General features: G+C 38.3%; 1 protein-coding gene across 7 annotated transcripts in view; it reads right to left on the reverse strand.

Moving 5' to 3' along the window:
- The window catches only part of OSBPL9 (oxysterol binding protein like 9), a 171,314-nt gene that overhangs the window by 112,288 nt on the left and 33,015 nt on the right, over positions 1-26,011 (reverse strand). For 4 of the 7 annotated variants that reach the window (XM_033226396.1, XM_033226394.1, XM_033226393.1 and 1 more), the window contains exons 2-3: positions 20,829-20,879; positions 3,130-3,208 (exon numbers count right to left, since the gene is read on the reverse strand). In XM_033226396.1, coding sequence (XP_033082287.1) covers positions 3,130-3,208; positions 20,829-20,879 — 130 coding nt within the window. The remainder of the gene's footprint in view (positions 1-3,129; positions 3,209-20,828; positions 20,880-26,011) is intronic. The other 3 variants (XM_033226399.1, XM_033226403.1, XM_033226404.1) reach the window with 1 other exon arrangement.

Raw genomic sequence — 26,011 nt, forward strand, 5'->3', positions numbered from 1 at the left:
GATGAATCTTAAAAACATTATGCTGAGCTAAAATAAAGCCAGAGAAGAAAGTACATACTGTATGATTCCATTTATGTTAAATTCTCCAAACAAAACACCTATTCCACAATGAGAGAAAGCAGATAAGTGGTTGCCTGGGGCCAGGGGCTGGGGCTGGGGACTGACTGACAGGAGCATAAAGGAATCTTTTGGAGTGATGGAATCTATATCTTGATTGTGGTGGTAGTTATGAGTAAATAAACTAAACCGCATAACTATATATTGTGTACATTTTATTGTATGTTAATTACACCTCAATAAAGGTGATTAAACATACACACAATTCGACCACTTCTCACTATCTCCCTATCTCCACTGCTACCATGTGGGAGCCACTACCACCTCTCTTCTGGTTTACAACAGCCTCCTACTGCAGAAATAGTTTCCCTACTTCTGCCCTTGCCCCTCTGAATTTCACTCCCAACACAGTGGCCAGAGCCATCCTGTTAAAACATAAATCACACCATGTCACTTCTCTGCTCAAAACCTTCTAATGGCCTTTTATCTCAGTCAAATTCAATGCCCTTATAAAGGTCTCATATGGTTGGACTTCCTGTGTCCTCTCAGATTTCATTCCCCATTACTCTCCCCGCATGGTTACCTGCACTCCAACCAGAGCTGGCCTCCAGCTGCTCTTCAAATATATGACTATAAACTAGAAAAAGAAAAACAAAACAAAGTATGTGACAGTGTTGTGGAGGGAGGCAGGGTGGGTACGTCATTCCAGGCAGAGAAATGACTATTCACCCCACCTCCCCCACCAACATAGCCATATACTTTGTTCCCTCACTTTCTTCAGCTCTTTACTAAAAGGCACCATCTCAGTGAGTCTTTCCCTAGCTACCCTATTTAAAATTTCAACACCTCCCCTCTCTCCACAATCTCACTTCTATTTAATTTTCTCCTTTCCTATTTTATTTTTTTCTCCCCAGGACTTATCACTCTCATTTACTTATATTTTACTAACTTATTGTGTTGATCGTTATTGATTACCTTTCTCCTTTCCTGGAATGGATGATCCAAAGGGCAAGGAGTTTTATCTGTTTTGTATGCCACTGTATCCCCAGAATAATGTCTAAAATAGATGTTGAATGAATAAATGAATGTATCTGAACAAACTCTAGCTTTCCCTTTAATAGTTGACAGTAGAATTTGTTTTATAAATGCATCAACTGATATTTCATTTGCTTAAAAAAAAACTAGTATATTCAATGAAAACTTCAGCACATTTAAACATATGTTCATGTATATAGCTAAAATTTGCTTTCAATTCTAATCAAGAATTTAAGATCTCTCAGACATTGATAACTTTTTATCAAATTTGCAAGGATTTTATGATCAAGGACCTATGAATGTGAAATAGCTCTCATTAACAACAACAACAACAAAAACAGTCTTAACAAGTTCTTTGCAAAATCCAGATCTCATGCTAGAACTCCCATAACTACTACAAAAGAAAATAAACTAATTATTCTGATAGTTTCAGAACTATGAATCAATTTTTAAAATGTGCGTAACTCTTATCATTTAAATCCTTCCTTAGGAAAATTTCTTGTTTTATAAGCCAAATAAGTATGAGACTGCCAATGGGGACATAAATAATTTAAAAGTAAATCAGAAGGTAGAGATGCAGCTTCTGAGTGTCCAAAGGAGGTGTCTCCTTCTTAGTAACTGCACAGAAGAGAATTCCATACTGCAGCCTTACCTGCACCCAGCAGCTCTTTCTTGAAATGCATTAAAATATTCAACTGTATTCAAGTGAAGAGTTTCAGAGTGTAGGAATTATCTGCTTTGATTTATAAGCAGCATTACATATTTAACCTAAAAATAAAAATTCTGGACTTTCATAATAGGATTTAAAATGTTTTATAAAGTTAAATATAGTAGAGAATTTCAGGACAGCATCGTTATTAAAGCAGCTCTGAATAAATAATATCAAACACAGTAAATATTTTAAGGATATATGGAAGAAGTATTAGAGGTATCACTATTGAGTACACTGGTTTATGTTTGTTGGATATAATCTGCATCTTTCATTACTATCCATCAATTTCTGAAACAAGACAATGAAGAAAAATAACTGCAATTCACTATCCTAGCACAAAAAGACAACAGCTGCCTAAACACCTCATATAACATATCTGGCCTCTGTTAGACTTCATAACCAAAACATTTTTAAGCAGTAAATGTATTTAATATTTATTTATCTTGGCATACCTAGCATCTCTAACAGTGTACTGTTACTTGTAGTTGAGAGAAAGTGCTAACCTCTCCAAATCTTTTCATTTCTAAGTTTCTTGGACTGCTCTAAACATAAAAGAGAGATTACTCTGGAAAGGTAAAATAACAAAACCATTAATACTAAAACTAATAGTTACTCCTAATAGACAAGAGGTACTTTAGGACAAGATCATTAAAATGGACTTTTATTTGCTGGTTTAGAGTTTTCAAAGCAAGATGAAATGAGAATGATCATACAGTACCTTAGCCTTTCTACCAGTGAACCTTAGCATGCAATGCCGAAACACAGCAGTGGCAGATGGCATTTGACTATAAAAAGGATAATAGAGAAATGATGGCTGGCAGACAAAACACAGAAACACAGATGAAATGAATGCAAATTTGTAATTCTTGAAGCAGAGCAAAACCTTTAAGCCAAAGGTTGCCACTAAGCTTCAATTTAATTTATATTTTGAGTTTTACGCGAACACTGCAACCTTCACAATCAGTCTTTAGACTCTTCATGCAGAAGCAGAACCATACTCCTTGATAAAGAAGATCAGCAACCTTCTGTAAACACAAGCCAGCAGCAGCAGCAGCCCATTACTCTCCCCCTTCACTGATTTTTATCCTTTAAAATTTTTCATCTCCAACTGCAGCCAGATCCACAGTCGTTTCAAATTGATCTACATCCACTGCAGATACAAATCCCTGCCTAACCTGCAGTACCACTTCATCCAGAATGTTCCTATGCACTCGTTCATGCAGGATCAGTTGCAAAACCATTCAAGTCATCCAGCAAACAACCCAAAAGAGAAGAAAAGAAGCAGATGGGACTATGAAGAGAAAGAATCTCTTCTTTCAGCTCACCCTGGAAATGGAAGGTTTTCTGATCAACAGTTATTGTGAAGGTGCTGTCGTCCTCATCGTCTATACCAATCACAGCTCCCTGTGAAACAAAGAGCAAAATCCCAATAAGGCAAACAATGACATCAGCAATATTCACTACTGCTACAGCCCTGGAATACTCAATGCACCAACAGCACTGGAAGCAGGCTAGACACAGAAAAGAGGAATCTGAGACTCTAGTTTTGCTTAAAGAGAAAGAACTAAGGAGAGGAGCTGGCAGGACACATAGAGTGCATAGGTACACTCTATGCTTTCCTTAAGGGCATAGATGTGCTGGGAGGGGGAGGGGACAAACACAGAAGCTGAATCTAGAATCTGCGTTTAAGAGCCAGCCACTGAGCCTTTCTGAACTTCAGAATGCTCTCTAAAAAGGGAGTCAAAAACCTATACCTCACCAGGTTGTTGTAAGGCTGAAAGAAGGCAGGTGCTCTTCATCAGGCTGCTTCTGCGATAGTATATACTTGTTAGTGTAGAAATGCCAAGTGACATTTGCTTCAAAACACCGTCCCAAACCCTTCTTCCAGGTGCTCCCATAACCACTTGTACATTGCCCTGCAAGAGCACTTTTCACAGTGTACTGTGATTATCTGTTCATATGTCAGCCTCTTCCTACGAACCACTATGAGATCTTAGAAATCAAGGACTATTTCATTTGATACATGGCACTTAAGTACATACTTAGCATATGTTTCTAAATAAGAGCACGAACAACTCTCCAAACTAGGGGTGGGCAGGCACACACAATGGGGAACTGAATTTACAAGTTGTTTTGGACTGGGTAGGTTTTAACCTTTTTAAAAAATATTTATTATTATTATTTTTTGAGACAGTCTCACCCTGTTGCCCAGGCTGTCACCCAGGCTGGAGTGCAGTGGCATGATCTCAGCTCACTGCAACCTCTACCTCCCAGGTTCAAGCAATTCTTCTGCCTCAGCCTCCCAAGTAGCTGGGATTACAGGCATGTGCCACCACACCTGGCTAATTTTTGTATTTTTAGTAGAGACGGGGTTTCATCTTGTTGGCCAGGCTGGTCTCGAACTCCTGACCTCCAGTGATCTGCCTTCCTCAGTCTCCCAAAGTGCTGGAATTACAGGAGTGCACCACCACACCTGGCCCCCTTTTCTTAATATTCAACTATATGCATTCTGTGAAGACAATAGGAATTAAGGGAAGAGACAGAAAACTAAGCTAAATAGGGAATCTACTTGTCAATGTCCTTAAGAAATAAGCGTCTTAAGTATTCCAGAGAGAAAGACTAGAGAACACAGAATAGGTCAAATGTCTCAGGTTGGTGACAAGAGAAGCAGTATGCCGTGGATAAAACCACAGGCCTTGACAATGGGAGTTGAAATGACTCAAGGTGACAAAATACCTAATCCCACGAAAAAAGGCTACATAGGGGGACTATTCCTATACCAGGAATATTAGGGAATAGGATCAAACATTCATTTCTTCCCCTATCTGGATGAACCCCAACTCTACCCAAACTCTATCTACTTGAATTACTTTACTTATTCCTCAGTGTCAGATGGGGTACGAAATTTTATCTCCATTTTCAAATATGGAAAGTGTCTCCAAAGAGTATAATGACTTGCCCAAGGTCACACAAAGAGTTAACAGCAGATCCAGTACCAGATCACCATTGGCATGGTACCTAGCTATTCCATCACAACAAATACAGACATACTTCAGTGAGTAAGCACGTGCAGAAACAGCTCATTCTGGTTAACATCATTTGTGGTTAACTGAGTTAACCTTCTAACTTGTGATGTATCAAATATTTTCTGAGTCATAACTAAATACCAAAATATATGCTATATTCAGCTCTGGAATATATGCCTTCAAGGCACTTGCAGTACAGGAGATAAAACACAAAGAGGTGACTATAATACAAGGCGAAAAGTTATCTCTATCTGGATGAACCTTGAAAACAGTATGCTAAGTGAAAGAAGCTAGTCACTAAGGATCAGATGTTACATGATTCTACTTACAAAAAATGTCCAGAATAGGCAAATTCATAGACTGAAAGTAGATTAGTGGTTGTTTAGTGCTGGGAGGGTTGGGGTGAAATGGGGAATGGCTGCTAATGGGTATACCAGGTTTTTTACAAGGTGATGACAACATTCTAAAATTGACTATGATGACGGTTGAATAACTCTGTGAATATACCAAAAACATAAATTGTATACTCCAAGTGGATAAATTGCATAGTATGTGTATTATATCTCAACAAAGCTGTTGCAACTCACTCCACTCTCAAATGCTTATTCTTTCTTTTGAGTTCCTTAATTAAGAACCCAAATGTAAGCTCACCAAGTCTCCTAGTCAACTCTGGTAGAAACCTCCAGGTCTGCACAACTTCCCCTTGTTCCATCACCATAGGTTGTGCTCATTCTACCTCTCAACTCTGAAGTTCATCAACTCATCTCCATTCTCTCTGCTACTTCTGTAATTCAGGGTTTCATTGTTTCTTGTTTGATAACAATCTGTCTGCCTTCAGTCTGGACACTTTACAGTTAGTTCACAGTCCTTGCTATTGCTGGAGTAGTATTTCTAAAGCACAGACTCTTATTGAAGACTCACATGTTTAAAACCTTCCTTGGCTCTCTATGAACTAACAGATAAAGTCAGCATTACTTCATAATGTCATTCAAGGCTGTTCAAAATCTGGCCCAACCAACATTTCCACTATCGTCACCCAGCTTCCTTCTGCCCCTCCTCACAGAGACACCATATGAATTCAGCTTCAACATTTCTTCCACACACCTCACTCATGAAAAGAGTTCAGTGCAACAGCTGGCAGTATTAACTATTCACTGTAGTTTAGTGCTCTGTGATGACAAGATTGACGGCAGTGTTATTCAACAGAACTTTCTGCAGTGATTAAAATGTTCTGTATTTGTGCTGTTCAGTTTAATAGTCACTAGCCACAAGTGGCTATTGAACATCTGAAATATGACTAGCATGACTGAGGAACTTATTTAAAATTTTTAATTTTAACATAATTATTTTAATATTTAAAATTTTTAAAAACATCAAGCAATTTCACTTTTTTTTTTTTTTTTTTTTTGAGACGGGGTCTCGCTCTGCCGCCCAGGCTGGAGTGCAGTGGCCGGGTCTCAGCTCACTGCAAGCTCCGCCTCCTGGGTTTACGCCATTCTCCTGCCTCAGCCTCCCAAGCAGCTGGGACTACAGGCGCCCGCCATGTCGCCCGGCTAGTTTTTTTGTATTTTTTAGTAGAGACGGGGTTTCACCATGTTAGCCAGGATGGTCTCGATCTCCTGACCTCGTGATCCGCCCGTCTCGGCCTCCCAAAGTGCTGGGATTACAGGCTTGAGCCACCGCGCCCGGCCGCAATTTCACTTTTAAAGGTCACTCCTCAAGCTCTATTTCTCACCATTTGTTAAACAAAAGCAAAATCCCACATCTCCCTCTAGCTACCACCTCCCCTCACATTGTTTTCAGAGAGGAGCTTTTTGAAAATTGGCTGTACCTTAACCTTTCATCCACTCCTGCAAGCCAGCTTCCTTCCTCTCACTGCACCAAACTTCTCTCTCACAGATCTCCAATGACCACATTATTACTCTAGTTTTGTTGTACAGAACTTCTCTGGAGGCCAGGTGTGGTGGCTCACGCCTATAATCCTAGCACTTTGGGAGACCGAGGAGGGTGGATCACCTGAGGTTAGGGGTTCGAGACCAGCCTGATCAATATGTTGAAACCCTGTGTCTACTAAAAATACAAAAAATTAGCCGGGCATGGTGGCGCATGCCTGTAATCCCAGCTACTCAGGAGGCTGAGGCAGCAGAATCGCTTCAAGGCAGAAATTGCAGTGAGCCAAGATCGCACCACTGCACTCCAGCCTAGGTGACAGAGCGAGACTCTTAAAATAAATAAATAAATACAAAACATTTCTCTGGAGCACCTGTTGCCCTGTTGCTGCTACAGAAACATTTCTCTCTGCGTACTTTAGATAGTCTATATGGAAGAAAACATTACTTTCTGGGCCTTTGCACTTTCCCCTCTCTAACCAAAGGCTCTTTGAAGACTTGAACCTAGCTAAGTCTCCTACTCCAATCAGGTCTTGTCACAATCCTGAGCATTCTTCAATGTATATATGCACAATTGATCTGATGCTCTGGTCTCTCAGTTTCTTGATTTGTTGAATGACTCAAATGAACTACATTGCTATTCTCCGTCAGTCATTTCCTATGACAAAAACCCTACACCCACACTGTCCAATACAATAGCCATTGGCCACATACTGGGTATTTAAGTTCTAATTAAAGTTAAGCAAAAATTTAAAATAAGTCCCTCGGGCCGGGCGCGGTGGCTCAAGCCTGTAATCCCAGCACTTTGGGAGGCCGAGACGGGCGATCACGAGGGAGTTCGAGACCATCCTGGCGAACACGGTGAAACCCCGTCTCTACTAAAAAATACAAAAACTAGCCGGGCGAGGTGGCGGCGCCTGTAGTCCCAGCTACTCGGGAGGCTGAGGCAGGAGAATGGCATAAACCTGGGAGGCGGAGCTTGCAGTGAGCTGAGATCCGGCCACTGCACTCCAGCCTGGGCGACAGAGCGAGACTCCGTCTCAAAAATAATAATAATAAAAATAAATGAATAAATAAATAAATAAATAAATAAAATAAAATAAGTCCCTCAGGCTGGGTGCAGTGGCTCACGTCTGTAATCCCAGCACTTTGGGAGGCCAAAGCTGGCAGATCACCTGAGGTTGGGAGTTCAAGACCAGTCTGACCAACATGGAGAAACCCCATCTCTACTAAAAATACAAAATTAGCTGGGCATGGTGGCGCATGCCTATAATCCCAGCTACTCGGGAGACTGAGGCAGGAGAATCGCTTGAACCCAGGAGTTGGAGGTTGCTATGAACCGAGACTGCGCCATTGCACTCCAGCCTGGGAAACAAGAGCAAAACTCTCTCTCAAAAATAAATAAATAAATAAAATAAGTCCCTCAGTCACACTAGTCATATTTCAAATGTTCAACAGCCACTTGTGGCTGACTGTGAAACTGAACAGCACAAATACAGAACATTTTAATCACTGCAGAAAGTTCTGTTGGATAACACTGCCGTGAATCTTATCATCACAGAGCACTAAACCACAGTAAATAGTTAATGCTGCCAGCTATTGAACTGAACTCATTTTCATGAGTAAAGCATTATACTAAGCATTTTACACATACTATCTCATCTGAAAATAACACTACACTGAAATGTAACATATATACAAATCGTAAGTGTAGAAGCTCAATGAACAGAAAAGCTCCCCTTGTGACACTTCCTATTCATTAACCCAACCCTCCATTCCAAAGATAAATACTATCCTTAGCTCTAATATATTAAATTAGTTTAGTCTTTGAACTTATTTATTTATTTATTTATTTATTTATTTATTTTTGAGACACAGTCTCACTCTGTCACCAAGGTTGGACTGCAGTGGCGTGATCTCAGCTCACTGCAACCTCTGCCTCCCAGGCTCAAGGGATATTTGTGCCTCAGCTTCCCGAGTAACTGGGATTACAGGCATGCACCATCACACACCCAGTTAATTTTTGTATTTTCAGTAGAGACAGCATTCACCACGTTGACCAAGCTGGTCTCAAACTCCTGGCCTCAAGTGATCCACCCATCCCAGCCTCTCAAAGTGCTGAGATTATAGGTGTGAGTCATCATGCCTGGCCCTGTCTTTGAATTTTATACAAACGGACTCATACCACTTATTTTTCTTTGTGTCTGGCTTCTTTCATGCACCATGTTTGTAAGATTCATCCATATTGTTACATGAAACAGTAGTTTGTTCATTTTTATTGCTATATATATCATTCCTCTTAAAGATCCACAATTATCAATTCCATTGTGGATGGACATTTATGTTCTTTTCCGTTTTACATTATTAGAATAAAGCTCCTATGAATATTCTTATTCATATCTGTTGTTATACATGTATTTATATTAAATACAGACCTAGGAGAGTAAATTTCCTTGGTCAAAGGATACGCATGTATCAGTTTTAGGAGATACTATCAAACGGTCCTCAAAAGTGGTTGTGTCAACTATACTCCCATCAGCGGTATACCACAGTTTCAACTGTTCCACTAACTTCACTAACACTTTTTCACCTTAGTTATTCTCGGCAAGTAAGCAGTGACATTTCATACTGGTTTTAATTTCCACTTCCCTAATAACTGACAAGGTTATCTTTTCATGGTTTTTGACCATTTGAATATCCTCTTTTGTGAAATAGTTTGTTTCTTCTCCATTGACAAGACTGGACTATCTTTTTCTCATTACTTGTAGGAGTTCTTTCTATATCATGGGTATGAGCCCTTCAATGGTTATAAATTAAGCAAGTATCTACTTCTACTCTGTTGCCTGCTTTTGCACTCACATAATGATATCTTTTGATGAAGAATTCTTAACTTTAATGTAGTACAATGTATTGACTTTCCATTTTATAGCTCTGCTTTCTACATCTCCTTTAAGAAGTCTTTCCCAGTTCCAAAGCTATGAAAATATTCTCCTACATTATTTTCTGGAAGGCTTTACATTTGGATATCAGGTAGAGTAAGTCCTCCAATTTAAAAAAAAATTTTAAATAAACATACATCATCAACATAGTCATAGCCAGCCATCCCCAAAGGGGGAGATGAAAGCAAATCACCATTTCTACTGGGTTCTGTATGTTGGCTGAGAAGGCAGGAATCAGGAATGGATATTCTTGGTTCTTTATAAATTTTTAGTCAGCTACACACATTTTATACACACACACACACACACACACACACACACACACAAACACTTGCCAGCATAATGACTCAAATGACTGGAAATAAACTGGGATTTGCCAGTCTAAATAAATAGACTGCCATTTATTTAGGCATTTTTTAATTTCAATAATGTTCATCATTTCCTGAGTAGAGGTCTTACTCATCTTTTGTTAATATTTATTCCTAAAAATTTGATGCCTTTTGATGCTATTATAAATGTTCTCCATTTCAAAAAATTCATGTTCTCATTGCCAGTTGTCAGTATATAGAAATATCATTGATTTTTATATAATAACTTTGTATCCGGTTATCTTGCTAGATTCAATTCTCAATTCTAATAGCTATATCTGTAGATTCTTTTGGATTTTCCATATGCTCAATTAAGTTGCTGTGAATAATAGTCTTATTACTTCTACTCCAAGCCTTATACCTTACATGTCTTTTATTGCTTTATTCATTGGCTAGGACTCCCAACAACAAAAGCAGTCATTGGGTAAAAATTCTAAACCTTCCTGCTATGCCCTCCCACCTGAAGACTCACTTGCATCTAAACCCAGCATGCTTCCTTTCCACTTATCATAATGAAAAAGGCATCCATTCTTCTATCTAAAACCCAGTCCTTCCACACTGATGCTCCATATCCCTGACAATTTTCAATCTCTGTCTCTCTCTTCCTGGTCTCTATTTCTCTTCTCCTCTCTCTCTCTCTTTCTCTCTTTTTCCCAACTGCATTTACACATACTCAAGACTCAAATCTTTACACTCTTTAGCAACAGCCCTTCTCAATTCCATGTCCTCATCTAGCAATTGGCTAGCCTCTCTCACTCCCTTTTAGTCAAGATTATTCAGCTGTCCAATCCTTAGTTTATAATTTATTTTAATCTTCCATTCCTTGAAGGATGTTACCACATCAAGGTGACCTTTACACAAGGTGACCATACGACCTGGTTTGCCTGGAACAATCCTGGATTATTCCTGTTGTCCTGACTCAATAATGAATTGATTCCCCTTTCATTCTCAAGCACTTCTGGCTTAAGGGATGTGGTCACTCTCCGCCACAGCCTAGCCTACAAGGTCCTTAGTGATTTGCTCCATGCCTACCTCTCTATTCTACACTTAAATAGCTTCAGGTTTACCAATTGCCCCAAGTTCTCTCCTACCACCATTTTTTGCACATGTTCCCTCTGCCTGAGACATCCTTCCTCTCCCTTTATCTGGGTCTAGAGTACTTTTTTGTTTATATCTGGTACAGCAAAAATCCCTTTGATAATATATTTATGAAATGGTGTTCTGTTGTTAAGAAAAGTTATTTGTTATACTAACCCACAAAAATATCAATGTTTTTCTTTCAACTCCACTTTTATGACCCCCATTATGCCAACATAATAAACATATATATCTTTCAGTGACCTCTCATGATTTTTTTCTGAAGGTTTCCGATGGTCAACTTCTTAAAGTTCTATCAGTACTTGAGGTCACCAAGGTGCCTGTTGCTCCTGGGTCACACTATCAAGGCACCAAACAGAAACTAGAGCTACACAATCTTGTCCCACTGGAAGAATATGCTGACTTTCTCTCTTTTCCTTTTTTTTTTCTATACACACAGACATACTTCAGACATGAATCATCATTCTGATGCCAAAGACAGAAAGATAGTTTTGCTCTCATGGCTTGAGGGGGGAAAAAAAGGAAAGAAACAGAATTCTGGCTATTTTGGGGCCAATCTCCCTTTGCAAAAAGAAGAGAAAAGTAGGCTGGTGAATTGGTTCCAAAGATAATTAAAAAGAATGATGACTCCTCTGGGACACAGATTGCTCATAGGCTCCTAAAAGGAATGTAGACAGTGCTAAGAATACACAGCATAGCTACTCCCATTAGAACTCCACAACCACATACTTTTCATCACTGCTTAAATGACACTGGAAGTCTACTTACATTAGAACAGGTCATTACTCTTCTTTAGAGATTAAGAAACTGGGACTCAAGTTTTAAAAAAAATTTTTTTAAGTTTGCCAAAGGTCCAACAACTAAAAGGGAGAAGAATACTAGGTCTTGCAAACCCTGATTTAAAGCCTGTTCTTAACAGGACATGGTGACAGTAAACAATATTCACTAATTACTTCAACAAACTTATTAAATACCTATTCTGGGCCAAGAACAGTAACAGCCAGGGGATACAAAACATGTCTATGCCCTGGAGGAACATATGGTCTAGAGAGGAGTGAGAGAATCAATAATATAGAAGAGAGCAGAATGGCTTGAGGTTCAACCTGCTCACTAAAGAAGATGCTGCATGGAGGACCTACTTTAGCATCATTCATTCATTGATTCAACAAGTATTTATTGAATTTTTAGGCACTGTCCTAGGTGCCAGTAACAGATTGGTAAACAATTTGCTTTGCTTTCGCATTCAACATTTTACCTTATTGTTCCCCCTTACACGAATTGAAAGTACGTGACTTGTCTACATTTTGAGTATTCTTTTGTCTTTTTTACTGATTTGTATGCATTTGGGGGGATTTTTTTGTCTTCTTTATTAATATGCAGGAGTTATTTATATATACACGGAATATTAATCCTTTGCCAATTAATGTAAGTATTTTCTCTTCTGTCCATGAGTTGTCTTTTCCCTTTTACTGTGGTATCTTTTTTTGTTCAAAGGTTTTAAATTCTGAATGTTGTCAAACCCACAAATATTTGCCATTGTGGTTTATGCTTTCTGCTCTATCTTGACATCATAAAGATATCACCTATGCTTTTTTCTAAGTTTAAAATTTCATTTTATACCTCTTATACATCTGAAATTTGTTTTCGTGTATCACACTGAGTAAAGAGTAATATTCTTTTTTTCATATGGACACCCAATTGATCCAGCTTCATTTACAAAGTGATAATGTCTGATTTGTAATGCTCTATCATACACCAAATTTCCAGCTTATTCCAAGACCCAAATCCAAATGGTTCTGTTTTTCAGCTTTCTCTTCCATTCCACTAATCTATTTCTTTCTCTTATAACACCACCATACCATTTTAACTACCATAGTTTCATTTAAAAACCTTAATATCTGGAGCGGCAAGTCCACCAACACCTTATTCTTTAAAAATATCTCTCCCTTTCCCAAATTTTAAATGACTTTTAGAATCACCTTGTCAAGTTCTTTGATAGCCTAATTTTGTTGATGTATACTTTTTTGAGAAATTATCCATTTTTCATGTAAGCTTTCAAATTTATTGGCAACATATATTTGTAGTAGCTTCCTGCCAATTTTTCATCTCTACTATTATGTACTTTTCTCTCTTTTTTCCATTCTTAATATTATTTGTGCCTTTGTTTTTTTCCTCCCAATCTAACTGGGGTTTATTTTATTACTGTTCTCACAGAATCACAGTTCAGTTTGTTTATGCTCTCTACTGTTTATTTCCCATTTCATTAGTGTATTCTTTTTGTTATTTTCTTCTTTCTATTTCCTTTGCTATTACTTTTCTTTTCCTAATTTTAAAAATGTAATGCTTAGATCATTAATTCTCAATCTGTCTTATAATATATTCATTTAAGATTATAAATCATAGGCTTCCATAGATGCAGTTTTAACATGTGGTTTTCTCATTATTGTTCAGATTTAGATATTTCACGATTTCTATTATGATATCTACTTTCACCAGTGAATCATTCAGAAGTATGTGTCTGAGGTGGGTGGCTACTGTTTTGTCAAGGGCCCTTTAGAATTTCTAATTTATTCCATTGTTGTCAAAGAATGTTATCTATGTGATACTGTGTCTTTGGTATTCTCTTTTTCCATAATAATTTAATTTATTTTCTTAGTACTCTATGTCTGACATTAATTCTGTGTCCCAGCTTTCTTATGGTTACCACTTGCCTGGAATATATTCTTGCATCACTTTCTCTTTAATTTTTAATTTGTAATTATGAAATAGTATAAACATTCATAAAATACAGCACTAATGACATCTACGTACCAATCACAGAGGTTAAACAGATGTTTACATCTTGCCCAAGGGAGGATATTTTCAATATTAAATTCATAGAGAAGGGAAAGAGCTTACAAAAAGGCTACTGAATTAACAAGAAAAGCCAGAATGAACAGAGTGACTTTTCACAGTGAAATGACAAGACAATTGATAAAAGTTCTTACAGGATACAGATCCGAGGGAAAAAGGAAGACATTCTTAAGGTTATACAGTAACTTAAAACTAACACCTTATAGAATTGTGGGGAAAAAAAAAAAAAAAAGTCATGGTATCAATGAAATAGGGCACTAACAGAAGTCATCACTGAAAATATTAATATTCTGTCATGGTGCACCACTGACCTCTCTCATGACAGACTAAAAGAAAAGAGAATAGATAATGCATCCCTCAGGGAATCACATTCAATTCTGATACCTAGTACAACAGGTAAATGGAATACTCAGTTTCATTGGATGGAGTAAAAGAGGGTTACTCTAAATCATATGTGGATTAATAGTTTTCAAAGATGTATAATACATTTACCATTAAAACTTTGTTTAATAAAATTCATTTTTCCTTGGTGATTCCTAAGGCCCTTTAGAATTCTTCAGCATCTGGGATTCATCTGTATTAACAGAAATTATGAATTACAAAAAAAAAACTACCATTCATTTAGATCCTATCAAGCTCCAAACACTGTGTTTGAGTACTTTTCAAACTTTACTAACTAAATTTGGTACTCACAATACTATGAGTAAATGGCATGATGCCTAGCCCACAGATATGGAAAGTAGGGCTCAGAGCTGAAAAGTTGCCTCAAGTCACAATGCCAGAATATGGCAGAATCCAAATCTGAATTTCATTATATACATGCCCTATATTTGTTTTTGCCACTACATCCTACTTTTTTTTTTTTTCTTTGAGACAGGGTCTTCCTCTGTTACCTAGGCTGGACTGCAGCAGTATGACCTCAGCTCACTGCAGCCTTGACCTTCTGCACTCAAGTGATCCTCCCACCTCAGCCTCCCAAGTAGCCGGGACTAGAGGTATAAGCCACTACAGCCAGCTAATTTTGTTCATTTTTTTTGTAGAGAAGAGGTCTCATTATGTTGCCCAGGCTGGTCTCAAACTGCTGAACTCAAGTGGATCCTCCTGCCTCAGCCTCCCAAAGTGCTGGATTACAGGCATGAGCCACCAAGCCTGGGCCACACTGCCTCAAATGTTGTCATGTCTCCATTTTCCAGATATTATCTGAAAATGCCAATGTTTTCTTTTTGACTAGCATGGGAAGGGATCAGACAACAGGACCCAAGCAACATTTTACTTCTTCATCAAGGAAAGGGCACCATCTAGTGGCACACACTTCGTAACCAACACAAAGAAAGTTTTTCACTTTTCTGCTTTCCTCCACTGGTTTTACACTGCCTTACAATAACTTAGGATATCTGAATTCACTCTTCTAGTCCAGAGGAATGGGAGCCTAGTAACATTAAGAATTGAACAGGGCTTTGAAATAAGACCCAAGTCCAATCTGAGATTCACCATTTCTATGTGACCTTGATAAGTTACTAAGAGTAGTTTGAGTCTCAGTCTCATCATCTGTAAAATGAAATAGGAGCATTTACCTACCAGGGTTATGATGGGAATGTGTATGAAAATCATCTAGCACAGCACCTGATCTGGGTTTCCTCTATGGTTCCTTTCTCCATTCTCCTTTTATGTACCCTGTATTCACATAGGTGTTTTGCTTTGTTTTTTTAGAAAATATATCATACCACTGGCTCATATTATGTTTAAGATAAGTAACTCTCATAGTTCTTTTGTATGCAAACCATAGTAAAGGCAAATCTCCCAACATTTATTGATTATTTTTATAAATACATAAAATTAACAATGAGCATTTTTGAGTATTTATTATGTGCCAGGCAATTGTGACAGTGAATAAGAACTTATTATCCAAGTGGAGAAAACAGAAAAATTAACATGTAATACAATGTAACAAGTAATTTCACGGCTCTAAATTACAAATATAAAAAAAATAGGCCAGGCATGGTCGCTGGTGCCTGTAATTCCAATGCTTTGGGAGACTGGGTTAGGAGGACTGCCTGAGGCCGGGAATTAGGAGACTGAGTTAGGAAGACTGCCTAGGCAACACAGTGAGATCTCATCTCTTAAAACAAAACAAAAAAAATGTTAATTAGCCGGGTGTGGTGGTGCACATCTGTAATCCTAGCTACTCAGGAAGTTGAGGCAGGAGGATTGCTTGAGGCCAGGAATTTGGGGATGTAGTGAGCTATAATTGCACTCCAGCCTGGGTGACAGAGCAAGATCCTGTCAAAAGTTGGGGGGAGAGCGAGGAGGGGGAGGAGAAGCAGGAGAGGGAGAAGAAGGAAAAACAAAGTAGAGGATGGGGAAGAATTAAACCTGTTAGAAGTATGTGGATCAAAAAGGCTTCACAGATGAGGTAGCATTTGAAAAGTCTCTTAAGCAATGAGCTCATCAGATAGGGAGTGCAGAACTTCCATGATATAAGAAAAAAAAAAGTCAGAAGCAATAAGGAATGAAGAAGCACAGTGAGGGAACAGGAAGAAACATAGCATGATTCAAATATAGGATGGGATGGATGGGGCACGGGCAAGATCAGTAGTGCAGTCAATGACAGCTCATTAAGCTCATTTGGAATCTAGATGCAGTGTCTATCACCACCACATTCATCATCATCATTGTCATCATCGTTGTCATCCATAGCAGTTACCATTTCCTATACCTACATAATTGCTAAGCCTCACAACAACCCTACCAGTTATATCATGGTATCCTCATAAAAGTTAAGAAATTTGCCCAATGTCAGAGTCAGTAAGGGAAGAGCTGAGTAAAATTCAGCCCCAGGTCTCTCTGATTGTTTCTACACCAGTAGTCCCTCTTGGTTACACAACATAATTACCTGGATAATCTGTTTAAAAATAAAGATTCGAGAACACTGCACTAAAGCAGCCTATCTAGAAGGTTGACTTGGTAACTGTATTGTAAACAAACCCTCCAGATATTTCTTGACGAAGAAGCCTCGGCAGTCTTTTTTGGAAAACACCACAAAGCCTAGTAAAATGCATGTGTGTGCACGCAGTGGGACAAACACACACATACACACTTCTAAGTAATAAGTTCCATCTATGTGCCAGGACCTAATCCTCACAAAATTCTGCAAGAAGAGTATTATCTCCACCTTAAAGAAGAGGAAACTCAAGCTCAGGAAGCTTATGATAGCTTCCCTTTTCCAGACAACCAAGCAATGGGATTCAAACATAGGTATATTGGTTCTTCTCTGTCATGCTGTGTAGTAGGCAGAATTTTAAGAATGACTCTCACAGACCCTTGCCCCAGTATAATCTCCTCCCCTTTAAATATGGATGAAAACTGTGAATATGATGATATCGCAGGAGTAATTATGTTATATTACATGGCAAAAGGGAGATTATCTGGTGGACCTAATCTGATATTATCACATGAGGTCTTTAAAAAGCAGAGCATTTTCTGCAGCTGATAGCAGAATGCGAAGTCAGAAAGATTCAGAGCACAAGAAGGATTCAATGCACATCACTGACATGAAGATGGAGGGGTCTAGGCCACGTGACCAAGAATATGTGTAGCCACTAGAAGCTGAAAGCAGAACACAACTGACAGCCAACAACAACAACAACAACAACAAAAACAGGGCCTCAGTTCTACAACCACAAGGAATTGAATTCTGCAAATGCCCTGAATGAGCCTGGACAAGGACTCTTCTTTAGAGCCTCCAGATAAGAGCCCAGCCCAGCCAAGTCCTTGGTTTCAGTCACATGAGATCTTAAGCACAAAACCCAGCTGAGATGTCTGACCTATAAAACTGTGAAATGAATGGGTGCTTTTATGTGTATGGTAAAACATACTAACATGAAATGTATTATTTTAACCATTTTTAAGTGTACAGTTCAGTGGCATTAAGGACATTCACGTTGTTCATGATGTGATGATCACCATCATCACCATCCATCTCCAGAGTTTTTTCATCTTTCCAAACTGAAAACTCCATACTCATTAAACACTAAGTCCCCATCTCCCCTACTCCTGAACCCTGGAAACCACCATTCTACTTTCTGTCTCTGATTTTGGCTACTCTAGGTATCCCACATAAGTGGAATCATACCATTTTTGTCTTTTTGTAACTGCCTTATTTCGCTTAGTCTAGTGTCCTTAAGGTTCATCTATGTTGCAGCACGTGTCAGAATCTCCTTCCTTTATAAGACTGAATAATAATAATAATAATAGACTGTATTTATATACCACATTTTTTATCCATTCATCAGTGGATGGACACTTGGATCCTTTCCACCTCTTGGCTGTTGTGAATATTGCAAATAATGCTTCTATGAACATGGATATGTAAGCATCTGTTTCAGTCCCTGCTTCCAATTCTTTTGGAAATATATATATAAACACATATATAAGTGGTTGTTTTTGAAGCCAATTCATTACCTTTAAAATTTGGTAAATAAAAGGAAATAATCAAGCACTCATCTTGCCTATTTTAACTGCACCACTGGGTAACCAAGTAATAGACGAAATGTCTCCTTATAAAATTATTTCTGATAAAAATTAAAACAAAATGATAGACTGGCATCATTTTGCAACCCTCAATGAGTTAATGGGTGTAGGCACTGAACGTCAATAGCTGCTAATATCAACAAAGGGCAAAAACTAGACATTATGTTCTTCCTACTAAAAGAACACACCACCACCTACAATCTTGCCAAAGGGATCAAACCTAAGTCTGATCCAGTCTCTGGATTCAGCTGCCAATTTGCAGCAAAAACAATGGACAGAGGAATATAGCGAACTGCACCACTGTTGCAATCAGTAAAATCTATACTATGGAAAATTCTTACAGATCAAAAGGTCTGGATTATTTTGTTTTTTTTTTTTTTTTTTTTTTTTTCAGACAGGGTCTCAGGGTCTCACTCTGTCTCCCAGGCTGGAAGGCAGTGGCACAATTACGGCTCACTACAACCTTGACTTCCTGGGCTCAAGCGATCCTCCTGCCTCAGCCTTTCAAGTAGCTGGGACTATAAGCATGTGTCACCACATCCAGATAATTTTTTTTTAATTTTTTGTAGAGATGGGGATCTCACTATGTTTCCCAGGCTGGTCTCAAACTACTGGGATCAAATGATCCTCTGCCTCGCTTGGCCTCCCAGTGTTGGGATTAAAGGCGTGAGCTATAGCACCCAGTTGCTCCAGATTCTTCAAAAGACAAATTGTAAACAAAAGACATCAAGTTAAATAAATAGGTAAGAAAACTATAGGACTTAGGGATGCACATTTGGGTAAAAAAGTTATAACCAAATACAGGAAGTGATTACTTTAGGAGACACATAAGGGATGTAATTTATTTAACTGGGGCATGTGGACAGGCTTCAGGTACAGCTGGCAAAATTCTATTTCTTAAGGTGGTAGTTAGAAGGGTTAACAATTAAGCTATATTTAAAAGCAAAAACAAAAAAAGACAGACAAAACCAGTGGATTAACTGTAACAATGAGACAGTGGCCTAAATCCAGGTGGAATTCAACTGCAGTGCTCTCTCAAGACAGTTCTGCCAAAGTCTCACTACTGAACCTATCTCAAGCCAAAAGAGCAGTTAATACCAGACTGACTGGTGACTGAGGTCAACAGCAAGTGCTTAGAAAAGTAATTACATGAAGCAGACAAAAGAGAAACCAAAGGAAAATTTTAGGGAAAAATCTTTGTGCTATCACATATATACCATCTGTTTGAAACAGGCCTGTCTCACTTCCATCCTGCAAATCTCCCATACCTACTCCTGTCTCAGTGCCAGGATTTTTCTATTATAATTTGGTGTCTTTCTCAGCATTATATCCCAATTCTATCAAGGACTGTTAATAATGGCAATAATATGTTTACCAAATATATTCACATCTTCAAAAGTAAGGATGCAGAAATAAAGATGGAAGAAAGAAGTCAACAGGGTCCTGAAGAAAAGGCTCCTAGAAGCTGATTAACCTAGTTATGATAGAAGCGACTGTTCTTCATATACAATGGAATATTAGAAACTGTATCCCTAGCCATGCATTCTTGCCTTTACTTATTTGAACAATGGTGGAAATTGAAAGCAGCATGAAGCTATAGGTACGCACTGTAAGGCAGCCACTAGCCACATGTGGCTATTGATCCCCTTCTCTGAAGTACAGCTAGTCCTAATTGAGATGTACCCTTTGTGTAAAAGACACACTGGATTTTGAATGGTTAGTATGGAAAAAAAAGATCATAAAATATCTTAATAATTTTTTATTAATTACATGTTCAAATAATAATATTTCAGATATATTGACCTAGACAAAACATTAATTTTGCCTGTTTCTTTTTTCTTTTGAAATGTGGCTTACTAGAAAATCTTAAATTATAGATGCAGCTAACATTGTATTTCTACTGGACAGCACCGCTATATATACCATGATTAAAAGTGCTGAATAGGAAAAACAAAGCAGCAGCAGCTAACAGTTGGGATTTTTCCATTTTTTCTACTGTTAATATACCACCAACACTATAACTCATTTAATTTCCAGCCCTTGTCTCTTGTCTGTAAAGTAGAGGTTTAAGAAAATCAGTACATGCATTAAGTCATAAACACAACATTGAATCATGGGCCAAAATAACTGATTTCTAGTCCTGGTTCTGATACTGACTAACAGTTAGTTGGAGAAATCACATTTTCTCTCTGAGACTTAGATACCTGCCCCTACAATTACGTAAGGAAGCTAAACTAAATTTAGACTTCCATAATTCTATCAGAATACAATTTTCTTCTTTCTGTCAAAATTGATTTTCATAAAAATGAATAAATACTCACTCTGAGTCTAACACATCCTCTGCGAGAGCCTCTCATCATTTTGTCCTTGGACTAAAAGAAAAATAAAGCATTCAATGAATAAAACATTAACAGACTGGTAAATTGTTTTTAGAATCATCTGGGGAATAAAAGGACAAGATTTACAGTAATACCCATCCCTTCTGCCAACTCCCCTTCCAAAAAGAAATTACCTATGGGCAGGAAAATACACAGATTTCAAATGAAAATGTCATACAGTCTATATAAATTAACCTAATCATAGAACTTTACACATACCTTTAATGTAACATATATTACATCGTTATTTTCATTCCTTCTTCATTCCCTTAAGTACGAGTGTTTCTCATACTTTAGGGAGTCAGAGAACCACCTAGAAGGCTAAGAATCACCTGGAGGTTTAAGAATCACTCCCAGATGATTATTTTTGTTTGTTTGTTTTGTTTTGAGATGGAGTCTCGCTCTGTCGCCCGGGCTGCAGTGCAATGGTGCAATCTTGGCTCACTGCAACCTCCGCCTCCTGGGTTCAAGCGATTCTCCTGCCTCAGCCTCCAGAGTAGCTGGGAATACAGGCGCCCGCCACCACGCTCAGCTAATTTTTGTGTTTTTAGCAGCAACGGGGTTTCACCATGTTGGCCAGGCTGGTCTCGAACTCCTGACCTCAGGTGATCCACCCACCTTGGCTTCCCAAAGTACTAGGATTACAAGCGTGAGCCACTGCACCCGGCTGCCCCCAGATAATTCTGACAAAGGCAAACAGAAGACCATACCTCAAGAAGTATTGCTTTAGCTTTACCTCTGCAATTCCCTGGGTAACATTTTTGCTTCTGTGACTTCTCATCCAATGTCCCTCAGTTTGGAATTTTCTTGACCCAAATGCTCTGCCTCGTTGTCATTCCAATTACCTTAGCTCTGTCTGATTTAGATTTCCACCCTGGGCTCCCAGAGTCTTCTATGTGTTCCCCTGTTGTGGTATGCATCACCCTGTGTTATAATCTCTGGTTTACTTCATCCACAAGACTACACACTCCTTAGGGGGTAGGAACTGTATCTGACTTATGCCTCAGAACGGTGTCTGGTACATATCAGGTGCTCAAAAAACATTTACTGATGAAATGCAACTTAACCTTTCTGTGTCCCTTACTAAACTGAGCCAAGCAAAGCCTATGTTATATAAAAGTGCTATGTTTACATTCAGTAAATATTCCTAACAGTAAATTAGTCATGTGCAATACAACAAAGTAACACCTCAAATAATGGAAGTTGAACAAATACTTAATACTTGAACAACTGGTATTTTGCTGTACTCCACCTGTGTGAGAAAGCAGCGAAACAAGCTAATATTGTATGATTATGTTTTAAAGATGATTATCCCGCTTGAAACCGTAGATGCCCTATATCCAAAGTCTTGAGCCGTAAAATTCATGGTCAGAAGTGATTACTGAGATACTAAAGAGAGTATTCTTTTTGTTCTACCTATAAATATCAGGACTCATATATTTTAGGAAAAAAATTTCTCAACACCAAGCAGAATTGAAAAGAGTTCTTTACTAATAACACAGTTAGTGAAAGAAAACAGTTGATGAAAACATTCCTTAAGCATTTAGTAGCCCTTTTACTGTACCCTATACTTATCTTCCCTTCAAAAGTGTAAAGGAAATACACAAAAATAATAATTAGATCTGAAAATCCCTGATGAGGTTAGAATGCAAAATTAACCCAAAAAAGGTAAGAACTAATATATTCATCCTTGATCCTCTTCTACTATAACACAATTTTAAAAATGAAATTACAGTAAACAGAAAAAGGGCAAGACAGGTCCCAGTGGTAATACAACTATTAGGGCTACAAATTTAAAAACACTAAGAGGGCCAATTATAATCCTAATCGTTTCCTAATTTCCTAACCTAGCACTTTCGGAGTCCGAGGCAAGAGGGTCGCTTGGGCCCAGGAGTTCAAGATCAGTCTGGGCAACATGACAAAACTCTATCTCTACAAAAACTACAAAATATTAGCTAGGTGTGGTGGTACACACCTATAGTCCCAACTCTCAGGAAGCTGAGAGGTGGGAGGACTGCTTGAGCCCAGGAGGTCAAGGCTGCAGTGAGCCATGACAACACCATTGCACTCTAACCTGGGCAACAGAGCAAGACCCTTTTTCCAACAACAAAAAAGAAAACACTAAGAGAGATAACTGAAAATAATTAAAACAAATACAACTAGGAAATCATCACAAAAATCCAGAATGTGTGACATTCTACAAAACAATTGGCTTAGATTCTTGCAAAATATAAAAAAGACTAACATGTAAACAATTGTAATAGAGCAAAAATAAGTGTTGTGGACTCCAGAAGTTTCCTTCTTGTCAAGGAAAAAGATGAGGGAAGGAAGCCAAACTGAAATGATCAGGTTTCAAGTTTCAACCCGGAGCTTTAAAAAAGAAAGAAAGAAAAAAGAAATCTGATAAAAAGAGAGGGAAGGTAGTGGGGGGAAAGGCCATTCCAAGACAAGGGAATAGCATCAGCAAAGGCACAGATGTAGAAAACTTTACTTTCCTATTCATAGGAGAGTAGATGTATAGACAAGAGCACAGGGTGCAGAGAGGAACTTACAGATAAGACTGAAGCCCAGGAACAGTGGCTCACGCCTGTAATCTCAACACTTTGGGAGGCCAAGGTGGGCAGAAGTTCAAGGCCAGCCTGGCAAACATGGTGAAACTCTATCTCTACTAAAAAAACAAAAATTAGCTGGGCATGGTGGTGCACGCCTGTAATCCCAGCTACTTGGGAGGCTGAAGTAAGAGAATCCCTCCCTTGAGCCTGGGAGGCGGAGGTTGCAGTGAGCCGAGATGGCGCCGCTGCACTCCATCCTGGGCAACAAAGTGAGACTGTTTCAAAAAAGTTAAAATTAAACATTCAAAAAAATGAGGCTGAAAAGAAGATTATGGGGACCAGATCCTGAAGGGTCTGAAAAAAACATGGAGTTAAGGAAATTTAACTTTATTCAATAGTTAATGGGGAGCTACTAAAGAGGGCAATAGCATTCTTAAAGGTGTGTTTTAGAAAAATAACACTGTTAAATATGAGGACTTGGAGAAAGGGATAATAGCAACATTAATAATAACAATAACAGAAGCAGCAGATTCTCACTCATTGCTCCCCCTTATGTAACAGGCACTTTATATACAGTAAACCTTATAAGCTTTTGCATGGTAAGACTAATTCCTATATTACAAATGAAAGTACACTAGGGATATCAAGTAAGTTACCCAGTGTTAAATATGTAAAATGTGGCTGAGTTGCACAGTTGGAAATGCCTGTCCTGCAAATCATTCTCCCAGACCTTAACTGAGCTCTAATAGCATCAAATTCTCCTCTTTCACAATAGCACAGGGCCCTCTCCCTCACTCTCCCCACTCAGCTTTAATGTGGGGCTATAGGGAAGCTGGTGTCACTGCTTCCACCAGACACAGCCTTTTCTGACAAACGAAGCTGACCAATCACAGGACCCACTACCCCACAGGGCAGGTAAGAGTCATCTCCCATGAAGGTTTTCAACCAGGGCGAAGAGAAGAGCTCCTTCCTATCTGCTCTTGAAGCTGTGAGGTACAGAAGCCACTGGTCCTGTGCCTTCTATGTGAAGAAAGCAAGCCTACACAGCAAGAGAAGCAGAGAGATGAGGAGGAAAGTCCCAGCTGCCAGCGATCTTCAGCTACATCCTAGTCTGAAGCAAATCTGTCTAAGCCAATGCCATTCACCAAATATTAGGTTATTTCTGATGAATCCTAGAAGCTTCTGGTAATGACAGAAAGGTAACTGACATAACGCCAGCAATCTTCCTACTAAGTGTTACCTTACCAATGTTCTGAAACCTGCTAACAAATGTCCTTTTTTAAGCAAATTGGCACAAATAGATATGTGGTCTACAGCCCAGTAACTGTCATGTCACTCTCTCTGCCTCCAGCTACAAGGCCCAGTACCTTAAAAAAGGACCACTCTGAAATGAATGCTGCAGTCTTTTCAGCTGGATGACGAGACAGGATTACCCTCATGAAGTAGAAATATCGAACTCATATGTTCTACTCAGAAGGGGTTCTTGGGCTACTCCTGAGCTCAAGCAATCCAGCTGCCTTGGCCTCCCAAAGTGCTGGGATTACACAGGTACGTGCCACTGTGAATGGCCAAAAGTTGGTTCTTTAAAAAATCAGCAAAATTGATAAATCATTAGCTAGACAGACCAAGGAAAAAGAAGGGGATTCAAAGTACTAAAATCAGGAATGAAAGAAAAAAACATTATTACCAATCTTACAAAAACAAAAATACTCTAAGGAAATACAATGAACAACAAATTAGATGAAACCAACAAATTCCAAGAAAGATATAAACTGTCAAAACTGACTAAACAAAAAACAGAAAATCTGAATAGACATAAAATAAGTAAAAAGACTGAATTAGTAATCAAAAAACTTCTCACAAAGAAAAGTCCAGGCCCAGATAGTGAGTTCTATCAAATATTTAAAGAATTAATGACACACCTTCACAAACTCTTCCAAAATATAGAAGAGGGAACACTTTCCAATTTTTTCTATAAAGTTAGTATTATTCTAATACCAAAACCAGAAAAAAAAAATCATAGGGAAAAAACAGTATCTATTTCTAATACAGATGTAAAAATTCTCAACAAAATACTAGCGAACCAAATCCAGCAACATATAAAAAGGATTATATACTATGACCAAGTGGGATTTATCCCAAGAATACAAGGTTGAGTCAATGTATAAGAAACAATCAATATAATAAACCATATTAATAAAATAAAGAACAAAAATCACATGATCATCTCAAAAGACACAGAAAAGGTACTTTTAAAAAATCTAACACCACTTCATGATTAAAAAACCACTCAACAAACTAGAAACAGAAGGGAACTTCTTCAACTTAATAAGGGGCATCTATGAAAAGCCCACAGGTAACCTCATACGTAATGAAGAATTAAAAAGCTTTATACCTAAGAACAAGACAAAAATGTCTTATCTTGCCACTCCTACTCAACACTGTACTAGAGGTACTAGCCAGAGAAATCAGGCAAGAAAAAGAAATAAAGGCACCTAGATTAGAAAGGAAGAGCTTAAAGTATCTCTATTTGAAGAAGACATAACCTTACATATAAAAAAGCCTTACATATAG

This window comes from Trachypithecus francoisi, unplaced genomic scaffold (genome assembly GCF_009764315.1).
Source record: "Trachypithecus francoisi isolate TF-2019V2 unplaced genomic scaffold, Tfra_2.0 Lachesis_group12, whole genome shotgun sequence".
NCBI classification, from domain to species: domain Eukaryota; kingdom Metazoa; phylum Chordata; class Mammalia; order Primates; family Cercopithecidae; genus Trachypithecus; species Trachypithecus francoisi.